Source organism: Oryzias melastigma, linkage group LG24 (genome assembly GCF_002922805.2).
Source record: "Oryzias melastigma strain HK-1 linkage group LG24, ASM292280v2, whole genome shotgun sequence".
NCBI lineage: Eukaryota > Metazoa > Chordata > Actinopteri > Beloniformes > Adrianichthyidae > Oryzias > Oryzias melastigma.
Genome location: NC_050535.1, coordinates 16,706,664 through 16,724,867, shown reverse-complemented (window position 1 = coordinate 16,724,867; position 18,204 = coordinate 16,706,664). Strand labels below are relative to the sequence as shown.

The 18,204-nt window shown below is 39.5% G+C and overlaps 1 protein-coding gene and 1 long non-coding RNA gene across 5 annotated transcripts in view; both read right to left on the bottom strand.

The window, feature by feature from the left end:
* LOC112158141 overlaps positions 1–7,003 on the bottom strand; it is a 38,217-nt gene extending 31,214 nt beyond the window's left edge. The window contains exons 1-4 of one of the 4 annotated variants that reach the window (XM_036210426.1): positions 6,698–7,003; positions 5,860–5,981; positions 5,731–5,791; positions 5,517–5,645 (exon numbers count right to left, since the gene is read on the bottom strand). In XM_036210426.1, the coding sequence (XP_036066319.1) occupies positions 5,517–5,645; positions 5,731–5,791; positions 5,860–5,981; positions 6,698–6,758 (373 nt within the window). In that variant the 5' untranslated portion in view covers positions 6,759–7,003. The remainder of the gene's footprint in view (positions 1–5,516; positions 5,646–5,730; positions 5,792–5,859; positions 5,982–6,697) is intronic. The other 3 variants (XM_036210429.1, XM_024291363.2, XM_036210427.1) reach the window with 3 other exon arrangements.
* A 4,637-nt stretch (positions 7,004–11,640) lies between these two features.
* On the bottom strand, positions 11,641–12,399 carry LOC118598134. Its single transcript, XR_004947235.1, has 3 exons — positions 12,314–12,399; positions 12,185–12,238; positions 11,641–12,064 (listed from the first exon to the last, which is right to left on the bottom strand). It is a non-coding gene; the product is annotated as an uncharacterized LOC118598134 (long non-coding RNA).
* Positions 12,400–18,204: the final 5,805 nt, after the last annotated feature.

The following is an 18,204-nucleotide window of genomic DNA, read 5'->3' as shown; positions in this document are numbered from 1 at the left end:
GCAAAGAGGCCAATTATTTGTTTCTGATTACCTATTTCGATCCCATCCAAAGCTTCATTTTGACGGAGGGCTTGTGCTAACGGTTCAATGTATAGTGCAAAAAGTATTGGGCTTAGGCAGCAGCCCTGTCTGGTGCCTCTTTCTAGTTTTATCCTGTTTGATAAGTTTCCGTTTACTTTAATTCTTGCCGTTGGGGCTCTGTACAGTGCTTTAATAATTTTAATAGAGGTCTTACTGAATCCAAATTTCTCAAGAACCAGATATAAAAATTCCCAACTAACACTGTCGAAGGCTTTTTCAGCGTCAAGACTGACTAGTGCTGATTTTATTCTCCTTTTTTGTATGTGATCGATAATGTGAATGGTCCTTCTTATATTATCATGTGTCTGACGACCTTTAATAAAACCAGTTTGGTCCTCATCTATTAGATCAGGGACAAAGTTTTCCAATCGTTTACATATTATTGAAGTGAATATTTTATAGTCGACATTAAGAACGGAGATTGGTCTGAAGTTTTGGCATAATTGTTTGTCCTTCCCTTCCTTAGGAATTAGGGAAACTACCGCCTCCCCCCAGGAAGGGGGAATGATTCCTTCTTGTAATGTCCAGTTAAGGCATCTAAGGAGCAATGGTGAGAGGTCATTTTCAAAGATCTTGTAAGTTTCAGAGGGAAACCCATCACTGCCGGGAGATTTGCAGTTTTTCAATCTCCCAATAGCATGTCTCAGTTCTTCTATTTTGATTTCTGAAGTTATCACTTTATTTTGCATTTTTCCCAATGATGGCAGGTCTAATGAGTTAAGAAAGTTGGTTATATTTTCTTCTTTTTCAAGCGTGGGCTTAGAGTACAGGTTTTTAAAGAAATCTTCAAAAACTTTTAATATTTCATCCGGATCCCCGGTTACTTTATCTGTTTTAGGATTTCTGACACTGATGATCGAGTTAACGGATTGTTGTTTTTTTATTCGCCTTGCCAATAGTTTCATTGCTTTTGGACCGGAGTCATGATAACTTTGTCTAAGAAACCTCATTTTCTTTTCTATTTCCTCATTTAAAATATCATTTATTTCTGCCCTTGCCACTTTGATTTGTTGAAGAATAGGCTGAGATTGAGATTTCTTATGTTGTTTTTCTAAGTTAGTTAAATGCATCATTTTCTGCTTGTATTTCTCCCTTTTTTCTTTATTTTGGGCAGATGAAATAGCAATTAAATTTCCCCGTAGGACCGCTTTTAATGTATCCCAAAGTATATTAGGGTTTACTTCACCGTTATCATTTTCTTTTATAAATCTTTCAATTATAAGCTTTATTTGTTCTTTCACCTTTTCATTATTTAGCATTCCAATGTTCAGTCGCCATAGCGAATTTTTTTTTTTATTATCTGTATTGATAGTTAGGAAGACAGGACTATGATCAGAGACAGTCATGGTACCAATTTCACAAACCCTCACTCTATTTCTGTCACATGCGTTTATCAGAAAGTAATCAATTCTAGAGTAAATTCGATGCGACCCTGAATAATATGTGTAGTCCTTATCTAGAGGATGTACATCTCTCCAGATATCGATAATCCCCACTTCCTCCAGCATCGTATTGATAAACCTTGATAAAGGTTTATGCTGATACCGAGCACCCGTTGTGTCCAGACTTCTAAGTGTCACGTTTAAGTCCCCCCCACATACCAAGATCCCTTCAGCTTCTAATGCTATAATATCAAACAATGATCTATAAAATGATTTTTTGCTTCCAGGGGGTGCATATACATTTATCATTGTGACTAACTCATTCCGCAGTTTCCCCTTAATCAAAATATATCGTCCAGTTTTATCTTTTATTTCTTTTTGACATTCGAATTGAACTGAATTTGGTATAAGGATCGCGACCCCCCTTTTATTATTAGGTTCGTTCGAACTATAAAAGGTATTTCTATATCCCATTTTCTTAAATTTGTCATGTTCTTCATCATTCAGTTTTGTCTCTTGTAAGAACAACACTTGTACATTTTCTTTTCTTAAAGTAGAAAGAACCCTTTTCCTTTTAATAGGATTATTTAGACCATTAACGTTAAGTGTGACTATTTTTATATTACTACCCATTGCTTTGTGTTTTCCATAGCTTGAAACAGACTACCCATAAACAAAACAAAAACAAAACGGCCGGAACTCGTGGCCTTGAAAAGCAATGCAACAAAAATCACACCATTAACTTCCAAAAGTGGGATGAACAGTAGTCCTTCCAAGTCCCTGTTGGAGGGAGAGGGGGAGTGCCTCATGGGAACAGAGGGCCCCTCAGTAGTGGTGAAAAGAGGTATTTCACCTAGTGCTACTAGTCCAACACGCATGTAACAAATAAACATTCCCAGCTATTCGAGTTATTATTTTACAGGAAAAGATATAGTTGGAGAGTTAGGGACTTAGCTCGAGTGATCAGTGTTTTATGGCGTGGCTCGTCCGAACTCCTGGAGTTTCTCTCTTGCCCGTCGGGCTGCTCCGCCTCCGCTCCTCTCGCCGGCCCGTTGCCATGGAAACCCGCGAAGCAGCCGTTCCTGAGCCGCGTCACTCTCCGCGCTGTCCGGCGCGGGGAGCTCCACGGGAAAACCTCTTCTTTTCAACTCCTCTGCCGCTTCTCGCGCTGATTCGTAGACCTTCGCTCCTGATTCCCAGTGGATCCTCAGCCTGGTGAAGGGGGTCTGGAAGCGAACTCCCTTTTCCTTCAGCGCCTTTTTGATCCCGCCGTAGGCTTTGCGCTTTCGGACCACTTCCGTCGGATAATCATGGTCGAGGGTCAGCCGTTTCCCCTCCACCTCGATCTTCTTCTGCCAGGCCGCTTTGAGGACCATTTCTTTGACGGCAAACTCCTGGAAATTGACAATCATGGACCTCGGGGGAGCGCTACGGTTCGGCTTTTGGGCAAGTGCCCGGTGTGCTCGCTGTATACGGAGGTCGGTTTGCGGCGGCAGGGAGAGCTTTTCCGTGAGGAGTCTTTTCACGTAATCTATAGCGGAGTCCTTTTCTTCATCCTCCGGGATCCCGAATATTCTTATATTGTTACGTCTACTCCTTCCCTCCAGGTCCGTGAGCCGCTCCTGTAGTGTTTTCTGCTGCTTTAATGCTTTGCAGAGGGCTTCTTTCACCTCCATGCTCCACGACTCCATCTGTTCAATACGTTCCTCGGCCTCGGCGATTTGGGTTCCGTGTGTTTGGAGAGTTTTGCTGGTCGTCGTCAGTTGTTTATAAATTTCTTGTTTCATGTCGTTGATTTCAGCTTTGACATCTTCAGCAACTCGCTCCTTTAGAGAGTCCATGTCTTTTTTTATGTCGGCTCTCAAATCACGAATCTCCTTGCCTATCGCGTCAAGCCCGGAGCGCATGGTTTCAGCTAGCTGGTTAGCATTAGCCTGTTCGTGCCCATCTTCTTTCGATTTGTCCGCATTCCCTCCCTTCATCTGGTCTTGTTTCTTCATTTTTCTCCTTGTTTCTACTCCCCCGCTCATCGAGTTTTGTATTTCCAGTTAGGTTGAAGTTTCTTTCGGGGGAGTTTGTTAGGTAACACGCTGGGAGCTGTAAATCACACGACCATCTTGCTCTCGGTCAAACCGGAAGTCCCGATTTTTTTTAAATTCATTTAAAAAAATGAATGAATGAATTGATTAAATTCGTTTTTTGTGTTAAAAAAAATATGACATTTGAATGTTTTATCAGTGATTTTCTTGTGAAAATCCTGATCCGGCACGGCCTCACCCAGACCCTTCCTCCAGCGGCCCCCGGCTGAATTGAGTTTGAGACCCCTGATTTATAATTTTCCAATTTGAAAAACAATCTCTTCTCACAATGAGCTTTTTGCACCCAAAACACACCTTAGGTTCACAAGCCGAACAGGATAAACATTTACTGAACACTTTAAAACTACAGTTTTAAAACCTTAAAAAGGTAACTTTTTAACATAATGAACTAGATATGTACCATTACCTATGATAATGCTAGTGTGAATGCTGTAAGCTGAATTTGGCAGCTCAAAATGCTAATGCTGATAGCTAAAGATGCATAAATTGTTAGCTAAAAACGCTAAAACTGATAGCTGAAACCGCCGAAGCTAGGAGTTGAAAACGCTGACGCTAATAGTTGAAAAAGCTGAAGCTAGGAGTTGAAAACGCTGTAGCTAATAGTTGAAAAGGGTGAAGCTAGTAGTTGAAAAGGCTGAAGCTAATAGTTGAAAACGCCTTAGCTAATAGTTGAAAAAGCTGAAGCTAGGAGTTGAAAACGCTGAAGCTATAGTTGAAAACGCTGTAGCTAATAGTTGAAAAGTCTGAAGCTAAGAGTTGAAAACGCTGAAGCTATAGTTGAAAACGCTGTAGCTAACAGTTGAAAAGGCTGAAGCTAAGAGTTGAGAACGCTGAAGCTATAGTTGAAAACGCTGTAGCTAACAGTTGAAAAGGCTGAAGCTAAGAGTTGAAAGCGCCGGAGCTAGTAGTTGAAAACGATGTAGCTAATAGTTGAAAACGCTGTAGCTAATAGTTGAAAAGGCTGAAGCTAGTAGTTGAAAACGCTGAAGCTAGGAGTTGAAAAGGCTGAAGCTAAGAGTTGAAAACGCCGAAGCTAGTAGTTGAAAACGCTGTAGCTAGTAGTTGAAAAGGCTGTAGCTAATAGTTGAAAAGGCTGAAGCTAGGAGTTGAAAACGCTGTAGCTAGGAGTTGAAAACGCTGTAGCTAGGAGTTGAAAACGCTGAAGCTAGGAGTTGAAAACGCTGAAGCTAGGAGTTGAAAACGCTGTAGCTAGGAGTTGAAAACGCCTTAGCTAGGAGTTGAAAACGCAGAAGCTAGGAGTTGAAAAGGCTGAAGCTAGGAGTTGAAAACGCTGTAGCTAATAGTTGAAAAGGCTGAAGCTAAGAGTTGAAAACGCCGAAGCTAGGAGTTGAAAACGCTGAAGCTAATAGTTGAAAAGGCTGAAGCTAGGAGTTGAAAACGCTGAAGCTAAGAGTTGAAAACGCTGAAGCTAGTAGTTGAAAACGCTGAAGCTAGGAGTTGAAAACGCCTTAGCTAGGAGTTGAAAACGCCGAAGCTAGTAGTTGAAAACGCCGAAGCTAGTAGTTGAAAAGGCTGAAGCTAGTAGTTGAAAACGCTGAAGCTAGTAGTTGAAAACGCTGAAGCTAGCAGTTGAAAACACTGACACTGACAGTCTGCTAAAATACAGTATTAGCCAAATGAACTTTTGGCCTAAAAAAATAAATAAATAAATAATACAAATAAGATGAACTTAATCAAAACAGCTAGCATGTAGCTGGAATATTAACTAAACTCCAAGATAGCCTTTTTTTACTGAATACATTTCTACATAGACAAAATAATATTTATTTTTTTAAATCAAGTAAAACATACTTTTCTTTTTATCTAAAAGACTTGCATCTCTGCTTGTTATGAAAGTATTTGTCTAATGAATAACCAGAGAAAACAGTAAAAATAAATAAATAAACAAATAAATATGACTAGGACAATATTCATAATAAAACTTAAAAATGACCTCTTTGAGAAACCTGGTTTTTCTTGATGTCCTCTTGCATTTTAACATGAGCTCCAAGGACAGTCTGCATCTGATCCAGCTCATCCTTTATGTTGTTTATCCTGTGGAGGTATTCTGTTACAGCAACATCTGGATGAAAAGATTCATTATTAGAACATCTGCACAGATTATAACTCAGATAAAGAAAATACAAAGTTAAAGTGACTGAACAAACCGTTGAGAGAGTCTTGTTGGATAAAATCTTCAAGATTTTTCAGGAACTCGTGAGTTTGCTTCTGTGTCAGACAGAAAAAAATAATCACAGATGTTTGTAAATACATGGAAGAGATTACACTTTACTAACCTGATTATGGAGGATTTCATAGATGGTCTTTCTCAGCTTTAGATGTTCTGATCCAGGAAACAGCTCATTCAGGTTTTCTCTTGACAGATTCTGCATCAACGAGTCAGTCTGGAACTCTGCCTCTGAAAATACCAGGTTTGATTAAACTGAAGAATCATGCCTAAAATATAGAGACTGAGCTGAAGTTAGTTCGATATTGATCTGTTAATGGTTAGGGGCCGTCAAATATACAAAAAAATGTTTTTCAATTCCTTTTAAATTATTGGACGTAATCAGTCAAAAGCATTCTAGAGTTATAAAATTAAGTAGGAACTATTGGGGTCAGAAAATTAGATTAATTTTTGATGCTTTTTCTATTTTTAGTCAATTTTTTACTGCAAATGTTCATGCTGTTTTTTAATAGCTTTCAAGTTTTTGCACTTAAATGTTCTAAATCACTCTAGAATAATGAGATTAACTAAGAGCTATTGGGGTCAGCATCTTATTCAGCAACTTCATTATTTTGGAGTTATTTGGACCATCCATCCATCCATCTTCTTGACCGCTGCTTCCCTTCTGGGGTTGCGGGGGTGCCGGAGCCTATCCCGGCTACTGAAGGGCGAAGGCGGGGTACACCCTGAACAGGTCGCCAGTCTGTCGCAGGGCCTTATTTGGACCAATTAGCTCTAATTACTTGAAAGCTATTGATGTATATTTGTTGACGGTCCCTAACCATAAACAGAGCCAATGTCTGCCGATCCAATATCCAACTAACTTCACTTCGGTTATATAGAGACGGGGCCTACATGCACAGAGATTCAGTACGCTGGTTATTTAATCAGAAATAAATGTTACGTACTTGTCCCAATGGTTTGCACAGAAGCTGCGCATGCGTCGTAGGGTTCTGTTTTCTTAGACATGGTTCCGACCGATGAGAACCGAGGTCCCGGTTCTGTCACTCGTTGTGAAGTTGGATTAAAATCCTAACATTTGTAGATCAAAAGTCAACTCACCGTTACGAGGAAGTGAAACGGATTTTTGAGGTGTGGCGTCAAAGTAAAAATGTGTAGGAGGAGCCAGAACCTTTAAACTTTATCAACAAAACTAAAAATACATTAAAATTAGATTCACAAACGTAAAAACACACTTTAAATGACACTGACTTATTTTATTAAGCAATTTGACTAATTTTAAAACTTTATAAAATTAATCAAATATATAGATAGAGGGATCTTTAAATGTTTTTTTTATTTAACATTTAGTCCAACCAGTCATATAATAATAAAATATATATATAAAATAAAATTAAATAAATAAATAAATAAAAACACGCAACTGCAATGAAATAGCCTAAGAAAGGCTGTCGATTGATTACTGAACGCGGAACAGATGGTGGGGTCCGAAAGCAATATGCGGTGGCTGATGGGAGTTGTAGTTCAAACATCAAACATTGAGAATTGGTTAATATTGAGGAGATGGCTCTCTCTGGTGGTCGTAGGGGGAGACAGAAATGTTTTAAATTACACATAAAACACATTTGTTTGTTAGTATTAGTTTTAGAGCCATTTTTACAAGGGAAAACAATGTTTAAATTACAATTTTAAAGTTTTAAACTTACAATAAAAACACTGCAACTGTTTAATGAGAATAAAGACATATTTATTACTTTAAAAGTCAGACACAATTTCTGACTTTTCTAATACATTTACATGTTTTAAAGTCATAAATGTATGACTTTAAAAGGTGTAAATCTATGAAAAGTCAAACATTTATTAGAAAAAAAATAATTTATAAACATAAAACACCAACGCTGTGTGTTTACCAAGATGGAAGACATGGAGCATTTTGTGAATCTTTATTACCGGATTGGTTTCAAAACCAGAACCTTCAAATGTATCATTAGCGTAGCACTTTCTGGGGTTCGGTGTCAGTGATGTGGAGTTTCATGTGTAAAAGAAGGAGCTCAGAGACAAACTTTTGCAGGACCACCACTTTATTCTGGCTTATCATTCACGCCCATTAGTCCATCTGTTACCTTACGTCACTGTCCTGCACACAACGGGAATAAATATAAACGTCCCATATTAACAAAAAACAACACAGATAAATGAAAATAGTCTGTTGTATTAGCATTAGAACATTTAAAATAGCGAATACTGAGCCTTTATGATTATTTATTTCCAAAATAATTTTGCAGAGCCATCAGTCCAGTTTCTCACCACACTGAATCCCTTTTAGGGGTCACAGGGCTGCTGGAGCCTATCCCAGACAGGTATACTTTGGACAGGTTGCAGACACATCATACATTTAGAGATCATATTATTGCATGAATTACAGAAAAAAAGCAAATATAGAAAAACATTTAGACACTTAATATTATAGAATTGTATTGTTAATAAGCAGGAAAATGATAAAACATTACTTACAGAATATAAGATTATTTCCCCTTTATAACAATCCTGATGAATGAGCTAATACATATCTGAAGCACTCCAAGATATTTCTTATGATGGAGGAAAAGAAAAACCTTAACTAAGCCACAACACTCTCTTCGGCTGTTTGTGTTCCTGTGACTGAGTTTGAAGGCTGCTTCGCATTAACCCATACTGTATTTAGGTTTTAGTCAAAAGAAAATGGATCCAGATAACAGATTGTTTTTAACCCAGACCATTCACGTTGCTGCAGCAATGACAAAAAACAAAATAAAAACTACCACAGCATTTTTAAATTAATATATATATATACATTACTTTAGTCATATTAATAAGCATGTAGATAAGCAGTTGTTAGAACTTTTGCATCACAGCAAGAAAGTCCCATTTCAAAGTCTGTGTGGAGTTTGTATGTTCTTCCTTCCTTGAAAGCCCAAAGCACTTTACAGTCACCATCACATTCACGCACTCTGCTGCTGGAGGAGTGGCTACAGCAGATCCCTGGACAGACCTCAGACATCTCAGTCCCTCTCCCCAATTTTTAACAAGTTCTCAATTCAAAAGCTGTCTGCGCAGTTAATCAAAATAAATAAATAAATAAAATAAACTAATATTACCCGTTTCGATCATGTTACTAAAATAAATAGCACCACCAAAGCTAAAAACACAGCAGACGTTATTAAGAGGAAGCACAACTGTTACTTTTATCTTTTCTATTAGATTGAGAACTTTGTGCTCTGTAATTATTTAATGCTTTCCGTAACTCAATGACAGCATTTCTGTTTTGTTCACATACCAGTAAACCATTCTTTCTGTCATAGTAGAAAATATGGACCTCCAAAATAACATTAGAGTAACTAGTCAAGACTTTAGAAGAAGAAACATGTTTGGGCTCTTGGGAGTGATGCATGAAGACCAGAATGACTGGATCATCACCTATAGAGAAAACAAACAGAGGAAAATGTGTGAAAGATTATACACTGCTCACAAAAACCAAATGAACACTTTTTTTATTGGGCCTGGCATGAATTTAATTAAACCTGTCTGATAATGTTCTTGTTGGTTAATCAGCTGAGTTCCTCGTTAATCAATTTCAGCTGCATTGGTGTTCATGAATTAACAACAGGTGCACTTCAGTGGCAACAATTAGAAAACCCTCCAAACAGGACTGGTGTTACATGTGGAGGTCATTTCAAGTTTCTCCTCTTGATCTTTTTTGGCTGGTTTTCCACTCGTGCTGATTTTGGCTTGATAATTATCTCTACTGGCAGTATGAGGAGATTCCTTAACCCTACAGAAGTTGAACAGGTTGTCCAACTTCTCCAGGATGGCACATCCACACGTGCTGCAGCAAGAAGGTTTAATGTGTCTCCCAGCACAATCTCCAGAACATGAAGGAGATTTCAGGAGACTGGTGGTTATTCTTGGAGAGCTGGACAGGGCCGTAGAAGGTCCTCAACCCCTCAGCAGGACCGATACCTGCTCCTTTGTGCAAGGAGGAACAGGCTGAGCACTGCTCGTAACCTACAGAATGACCTTCAGAGGGCCACTGGTGTGAATGTCTCTACCCAAACAATCAGGAACAGACTTCATGAAGGTGGACTGAGGGCCCGACATCCTGTAGTTGGCCCTGTGCTCACTGCCCAGCACCGTGGAGCTCCACTGGCATTTGCTCAACAACACCAGAATTGGCAAGTCCGCCACTGGCGCCCTGTACTTTTCACAGACGAGAGCAGGTTCACCCTGAGCACCTGTGATAGACGTGAAAGAGTCTGGAGAAGACCAGGAGAACATTATGCTGCCTGCAACGTGGTTCAACATGACAGGTTTGGTGGTGGGTCAGTGATGGTCTGGGGAGGCATATCCATGGAGGGACGCACAGACCTCTACTGCCTAGGAAATGGTGCTCTGACTGCCATAAGGTATCCAGATGAAATCCTTGAACCCATTGTCAGACCCTAGCTGGTGCAGTAGGTCCTGGTTTCCTCCTAATGCACGACAATGCCCGGCCTCACGTGGCAAGAGTATGCAGGCAGTACCTGGAGGATGAAGGAACTGAAACAATTGAATGACCTTCACCATCCCCTGACTTAAACCCAATAGAACATCTATGGGACATTATGTTTGGGTCCATTAGACGCCCCCAGGTTGTTCCTCAGACTGTACAACAGCTCAGGGATGCCCTCACACAGATCTGGGAGGAAATGCCACAAGACACCATCCGTCGTCTCATTAGGAGCATGCCGCCACGTTGTCAAGCATGCATACAAGCTGGTGGGGGCCACACAAGATACTGAAAAGCATTTTGAGTTGCAGAAAATAAGTTTTGGAAAAAATGGACTAGCCTGCCACATCTTCATTTCACTCTGATTTTATGGTGTCTACACAATTGAGCCTCTGTAGGCTGAAAACTTTTATTTCCATTAAAAGACTTGGCATCCTTTTGTTCCTAAGACACTGCCCTGTCGTTATTTGTATAGATATCCAACTTCATATTGAGATCTGATGTATCTAATGTGTTTCTTTAAAGTGGTCCTCTACTTTTTGTGAGCAGTATATTTATTAACAGTATCTTAAGAAAATGTTTATTAAAAAAAGTAAGAAAATGGATGGGTGGATGAATTGAGGGGTGTAAACTCAGTAGTTTCTCCCCAAATTCTGTCTAAAGGATGCAAAAATACCTGTAACCGTCCTCATGGCTGCTTCAGCGTCTGTTGCAATCCGAGACACAACAGGACAGAAAACGATGGTGATGCAGCTTTCTTCATCATTTCCCTTCATCAGATTTAATCCTGAAGTCTGAATTTGATCCAGAATCTGAAGATGAGCTCCAAAAGTTTCACCAGAGATCACAATCTTGTATTTCACTAGAAAAGACATTAAAGACACAAAAGTGAAAATCTTAAATTAAAAGTTAACCTCAAAACACAAAAACGTAAATTTGTCAAAATCCAACAATAGGGAGCAACTTTTCATACCATTTGCAACACAAAGTTGTTCACCTTTCCGCTTATCCCATTTTGGGGTCGCCACAGCGAAACAGCACCCACTGTATGGCATCAGTGATTTGGCAGAGATTTTACGCCGGATGCCTTTCCTGACACAACCCTGTACTTGAGGGGCACAGGGACCCATCTTGCCTAGGGACCCAATCTGGATGGAGATCAGTGAACACCCCTGAGATCGAATCCAGCGCTCCTGTGCGCAAACCCTTCACTTAGCCCACTAAGCCATCCAGCCGCTACTAACCGCAACACAAAGTACTTTACATATTTAAAGGATTTATCATTCTAAAATAAAAAAACAATCCCTTTACACACCAAACTTATAAAAACACACACACACAATTCCCATAACAACTAAAAGGTATTTGATTAAAAAAGGTAATTATTACACAATTGTTATCAAACTATAAAGGTTATATATTAATTTTAATTTATCATTTTGGATTTTATCTTCTACATTTTCTGTTGAAAATGAATAAAAAGAACCTTTAAAAAATACAAATGCAAATAATGCAAATAAATGCAAATAATCTGGATAAAGACAAAAGAATACCTATGTAATTTTCAAACATTTTAGAAAAATGATTAACATTTAAATGTGTGGAAAAAAAGAACTTTCTCACAGTGCTGTAAAAATTATAGATTCAAACAGTACAAAAGTTAAAAGAAACGCATACACAAAAAAAAAAATTATGCTGCAAATATTTACGTTACCTGAAGGTTTCTGTGATGAACCAAACCAATTTAGGAGAGACCTCCATGAACTGCTGGAGTCACTTCCTTTTTCTTCTAAATAAACAATCACATAAAACATAATGATGATCCTAACTTTGTTTCACTGAAGAAATAGGACATGAATACAAGAAAATAAACAACCACTAGATAATCAAAAGATACCAAGACACATACTTTTATTTTGTTTCTCATTGGTTGTTGTGGGAGCAGTAGAGTCTGATGAATAACCTGAAAAAAGACACAACCGATTCAAAATTTTAGAATACGAGTATGAACACATTTATATGAAGACATCCTGATGACCTTTTTCAATGACAGCGGTCATCCTATCCAGCTGATCCTTCATGTTCTTTATCCTGACACGGTCGTCTGCTAAAACAAGAACATTTGGATGAAGAAATTTTATTGTAAAAACATCTGAACAAATTAAGACGATAAAAAGTGAAAGTAACAAGTGACTTTTGTACACGCCTTTGGCGGGGTCTTCTTGAGCAACATCTCGATTTTCTCCCAGAAGCAGATAATATGGCTTGTGTTTCAGACAGAGCAAAAAAAAAAAAAAAAAAAAAATCAAACAAATGTGTTTTTAAATGTATGAAAGAGATCAAGTTTTACCCACCAAATTATGAAGTATTTCAAATATGGTCTTTCTCAGGTTAAAATTATTTTGTCCAGGAAAAAGCTGTTGCAGGTCTTCTTGATTAAAAGTCTTGATCACCAAGTTAGTCTGGAAATGTGTGTCTGAAAATACCATGATTCATGAAATTAAAAACCATACCCAATATATACAGAGGTCAAAATAATGTGATATTTTAAAGGATATCCATTTCATTTTTTAATGGATTCAGGATTAAGGATTCAAATATTTTTCATCATTGTCACAGAAGAACAACAACATTGTGTTTGGAGCATCTATACTTCATACTTTGATTTTTTTTTCTATTGATTTTATTTTTCCAACATGCCAATAACAATTCAGCAAGGAAACATAATAAAAAAAAATAAATGAAAAGTAAAAAAGAAAAACATCTGGAAAACACAACATTAACAAAAGAATGGAAACATTTCAAACAAAATTTGGGCATGTTGGTGAAGGAGCGGGCAGAAGCCGTGCTTATTAAAGCCCGCCCCTTTTACTTTTCCTGTTAGTTTAACAACACATTTTTGTCAGCATGTCAAAGAAAATACTAATGATAAATACATCAACATTTTCATTATCGGCACCATTCTTAGCATTACTTCACACTTTTAGACAAAGATTGCATTCCTTATCCTTAAATTCCATACCCATTCTACTGAGACCAAACCCTTTTTTGCAAAGTGTTTTGAAGATATGAATGTTCTGACATTGCCCCTGTTCATCAACCAGACTGTTCCATAATTTTACCCCTGACACAGACAAAAACTTTTTCTGGTAGTTCTTATTAATGGTAATTTAAACATTCTATCACCCCTCAGATTATGAGATTTCTCTTTGAAAAGATATAGGTTTTGTAAATTCATTGGTAAGACTTTATAGAATGCCTTAAAAGGAATGTGAGCTGTTTGGTATTTAACTAAATCATGTAGTTTCAATAGTTTAGTTTGTAAAAAAAAAAAAAAATTGATTTGTGTGTTCTAAATATCCGGTTTTATTTATAATGCGTAATGCTCTTTTTTGTAACATGTAAAGGGGATAAATGGTTATACTTCATAAGTTCAAACCCATAATAATGCTAATAAAAAATACCCTTTAAGGCCAGTGTAAACATTTGACCCAGGGTGAGAGAGTTCATCAAGCCGCAGCATGAGAGCATGTCAAGTAACATGCCTAAGCAAGGACGTTCAGACAGACCTGAGAATTATTTTAATAAGAAGAGAACTTGAAGTGGAATTGAAAGATTTATATGTGAAGTTATTTATGAAGCATGAATAAGAGTCTTTTGGCGGTTGGGCTCTGGGCTGGAGAACTCGCTGATAAACGCTTTTGGCCAAGTAAAAGAGATCCGCAAAAATTTTTTAGGAAAGACTTGCCTCAGGTGATCTTTCCTAAAGGAGATACAAATTGGAAAGAAGACAGGTTACGAGGAATGATCAAGTAAAGAAAGTTTGGTTGCTGCTGAATGCACCCGAGATCGGGCTTAGCGTTGCAAAGTGGTTGAGCTTAGGCATAGTGATGCATTACTGGCAGCTGAAAGCACCTGCAGTTGAGTTTAAGTGTAGTGATGTTAGACTAAAACCTAGTTATTAGTTTACCGCATCAAAAAAAAAAAAAAAAAAAAAAACCTAATAGGGCTTAAGCAATGAGAATGAAGGAAATTGTCACATTGTGTGAACTTAAGTATTAGTATTGAAATTTACCACCATCAGCTATATGAGAACAGAGAAGTGGAGGCTTGAAGGATTTTTGAGCTGTGAGGATTACATCATAATTTGAACGTATGCAAAATTATATAGGCAGTTGAGAGCTAACAACCCAGTTGTTTCAGAGGCTGATGAGGCTCCTCAAGTGGCAGCCGTCATGCCCATGTTTTGTCCCAGAGGTGGCAGCCACTAACTGTGGGAATACCACAAAACAAATTTTACATTAACTATTACTCTTGATAAAACCCTCAAAACCAATGGAAGGAAATTAGTGAAAAAAAACGCAGAGAGCCGCAGGAGAGCAGACATATCGCGACACCACACTAAACAGTACGACCAAGCAGCGTCAACACATCCTGCAACTCAAGCTAGCAGAGGAAACACTGGGACACGCGAAACTATACGGAGCAGGTGGCCGCACCCACTACGCGCCGCCAACACGATAGTGAAACTCCTAGAGCCGGGAGTGAAGCCGAAAAGACACTTGGCTCAAGGGAAAGCGGGCAGACCGCGGCGTAGCGGGAACAACAGGAAAAACACGGAGGTACCTGAGCCAGCAGAACACAGGGGCCAATGCACCGCTGTAGAGCGCAGGAAGAGCAGACGTCCTCTGGAGGCGAAACACCAACCGCTAACAGCAGAAGGAGGAAGCGCGCGAAGACGCAGCTGTACCTGGAAGACGAAAGACCGGCGGAAGGAGGCAGAACAAGAGCTGCGCGCCTCTCGAACCAGCAGGACTTCACCGTATGCGTCCGACCACAACAGCAGCAGGTGGGAAACGCAATGTCCGGAATGCGGAAGAAAACAACTCTACTGTATTTAAAGGCAGAAGTTTGATTGTGATTGGCTGTGAAGAAAGTGAGTGTTTCAGCCATTAGCTACCAATGCATACCAATTGATGACAATGCAAGAGGGAAATAATATCTTCCTTGTTGAAATTGCGCTAAGCTTCACGATTGTCTGTGAGAGGGGGGAGAGAGGGGCAGAGCCAGTCTGGATGTTCTGGCCTGGATGGACCTGTACCTTGTCCCTAAGGGCAGCATGTGAGAAGGTGGTACGCAGGGTGATGTTGGTCCCACAAGATGTTGTGCATCCTTCTCAGACAGAGAGTGGAGTAGATGGTGCTGATTTCTGGCAGTCGTTCCAATGATTCTACCCATCACCCGCTGGAGTGCCTGCTGGTCGGCCTTAGCGCAGCTAGAGGACCACACTAGCAATCCATATCTCAGAACACTACTGATGGCACAGTTGTAAAAATTCAACATCAAAGGGCTGGGAGTGTGAGCATTCCTCAATTTTCTCAAGTAGTAGAGGCGCTGTTGAGCCTTCTGTACGGCTGAGGCGATGTGACTGACTCAGAACAGGTCCTCAGTCACAGTTATCCCCAGGAATCTGGAACTGCTCACCCTCTCCACCGCCTCGTTGCTAATGAGAAGAGGAAGTTGGTTGTTGAGAGCTTTCCTATGGAAATTCACAACAATCTCCTTGGGTCTTTTTACTGTTTAAAGCAAAGTTACTGTCGTGGCACCATGACTCTAGGTGTTGCACCTCCCTCCTGTAGTTAGTCTCATCGTTGTTGGATATGAGACCAAGAACTGTGGTGTCATCGGCGAACTTAGATGTGGAGGAGGAAAGGCAGTCATGGGTGAAGAGAGTGTATAGCAGAGGGCTCAGAACACACCCTTGAGGGACCCTGTTGTTGACAACCAGGGTAGAGGAGGTGTTCTTGCCCACACTAACACTCTGTACTTTCTCACTAACCGTACACAAAGTCTAGTTCAGGGGTCAGCAACCTGTGGCTCTGGAGCCACATGCCGCTCTTTTACCCCTCCACAGTGGCTCTCTGACCAAAGAAAAATCGAATTATTGTATTTTTTAAAGTAAGGGTTGCTAACTTAGCATTGATTTAATTCACCAAAGTAAACCTAAGGTATAAGAAGAGAAAATGTCATTATTGTATCATGTTGTTTAGGAATGCATTTGTTTTTTCTTGAGTGTTCCTAATTGGGACAGGAAGTCTTTTAATTTGAAAGAAAGTCACATGAGCTTCTTTCTAAAGGAAAAAATGACTTTACACTTTGAGAAAATTCCACCTTTTCTTAATATTTATGTATTTATGTGTGCCCCTAAGTAAATAGTTTTAAAAAAATCGCGGCTCCTATTAGGTTTTGAGTAGTACCAAACAGGCCCAAATGGCTTTTACTGACAAAGGTTGCAGACCCTTGGTCTAGATGCACAGAGAGGAATTGAGTCCCAGTTGGTGGAGTTTAGACCGGAGTTTGCATGGCCAGATGATATTAAAAGGCGAACCGTAGTCTACAAAGACGAGGCATGCATTGGTGTTTCTGTACTCAAGTAGCTGGGTGGAACAGTGAGCAAAGTGTAAGGCTGCCACTCAGGAGACCAGGGTTCAATCCCTGGTGTGTCCACTGATCTCGTTGTGGCGATGTCACATTACACTGATATTTAACAAAACGCATGAGGAAATATTCCGAAATAAAGTGATGAATTTATGGTTTGTGTAACATTTCTGTATTCCTGCTGTAAAAGATTGTGGTTGCCTGTTTTTTATGTAAATTATTCTGTAAAACAAAACACCAAATAATTGAAGGACTTTCTGTAAAAGACTATATAAGGAGGGGAAGACGGCACAGCTGGAGCCCAGCTGACTTCCTCAGAAACCCAGGTAGAGGGGCGTGGTGCGAGGATCTACCCTTTCGCACCCACAGGCAGTGACTGACAGCTCCAAAGGTGGATTTGTTTGAGAGCATTGTTTTCGGGCACAGAGCGTTTGGATCATCAAAGAAAGAAATCCACCGTGGCCAGTTCAAAAAAGGATTTAACGAGGAAGCATCACTGGGAAACCCGGCACACGTTGCATTCAGCATGCGTTGTGATCTCCACGCAGGAGGGTTTGATGCGAGAGGCCGCGTCAAGACCTCAGATACAACGCTGGGGAGATCCAACCTTTTTTTATTTACTGATATACCAGGAACTTAGCGATCGCTTTAGGGATATTCATTTTTTGATGGCTCATTTGTTTTTTTGGGGGAATGTTTTTTCAGAAGATCTGGAGTGGAATTGAACTAATTTGGGACTGAACTGAGCGGGACTAAAATGTTTCTTGAAAAATGTAAAAAGTTTTTTGAGCTGATTATTTAATGAACTTTATTGAATGTGTGGATTATGCAACTGTTTTGCCTGAGATTTTGAGTTCAGGATTCACTTAATTTCACCTAAATTTCTCCACATTAAGAAATTCTTTTCTGCTTAACCCCTTTTGTGTGTTTATTTTTTTAGTAACTTGCTAGTGACCCTAGTGAATTGTTACATCCTTCCAGTGTATCGATAGGACTAGCTGTTAAAAATACCTAATTTTTACCACTCCAACTGGAAAGTTTTGGGTTCTTAAGAGTTCCATCTGATTTCTACAGCAGGACACATCAACAGTTGTATACCTAAGCATCATAGGGCGTGTGTCCCGCTGTCATTTGGTTGAGTTTTTTTCCTACCTGGAAGTAAAACTACTCAGGCTCCACCTGCCGCTGTGTGTGGCTGTTGCCCATTTCATGACGTCATCCCAGAGCCAGAAGCATTTCTTCATTTCTACCGTGAAAATAAGTTTCCAATTTTCTCTCAAACATTGATGCATATCTGGCTTTGAAGGCCCAGCCATCACTACACAAATACAACTCTGCTTCTGGACAACTGTGAAAAACCAGGCTGGTGGGTAGTGAGGGGGAGTCTTAAAGGAGATCCACTTCTAAAGTAACAAAAACCTGTTAAAAAGGAAAGTGTCCATTTAGATATTGACAGGGCAGTTGGAAGCCAATTCCATTCTAAGCCCAGAA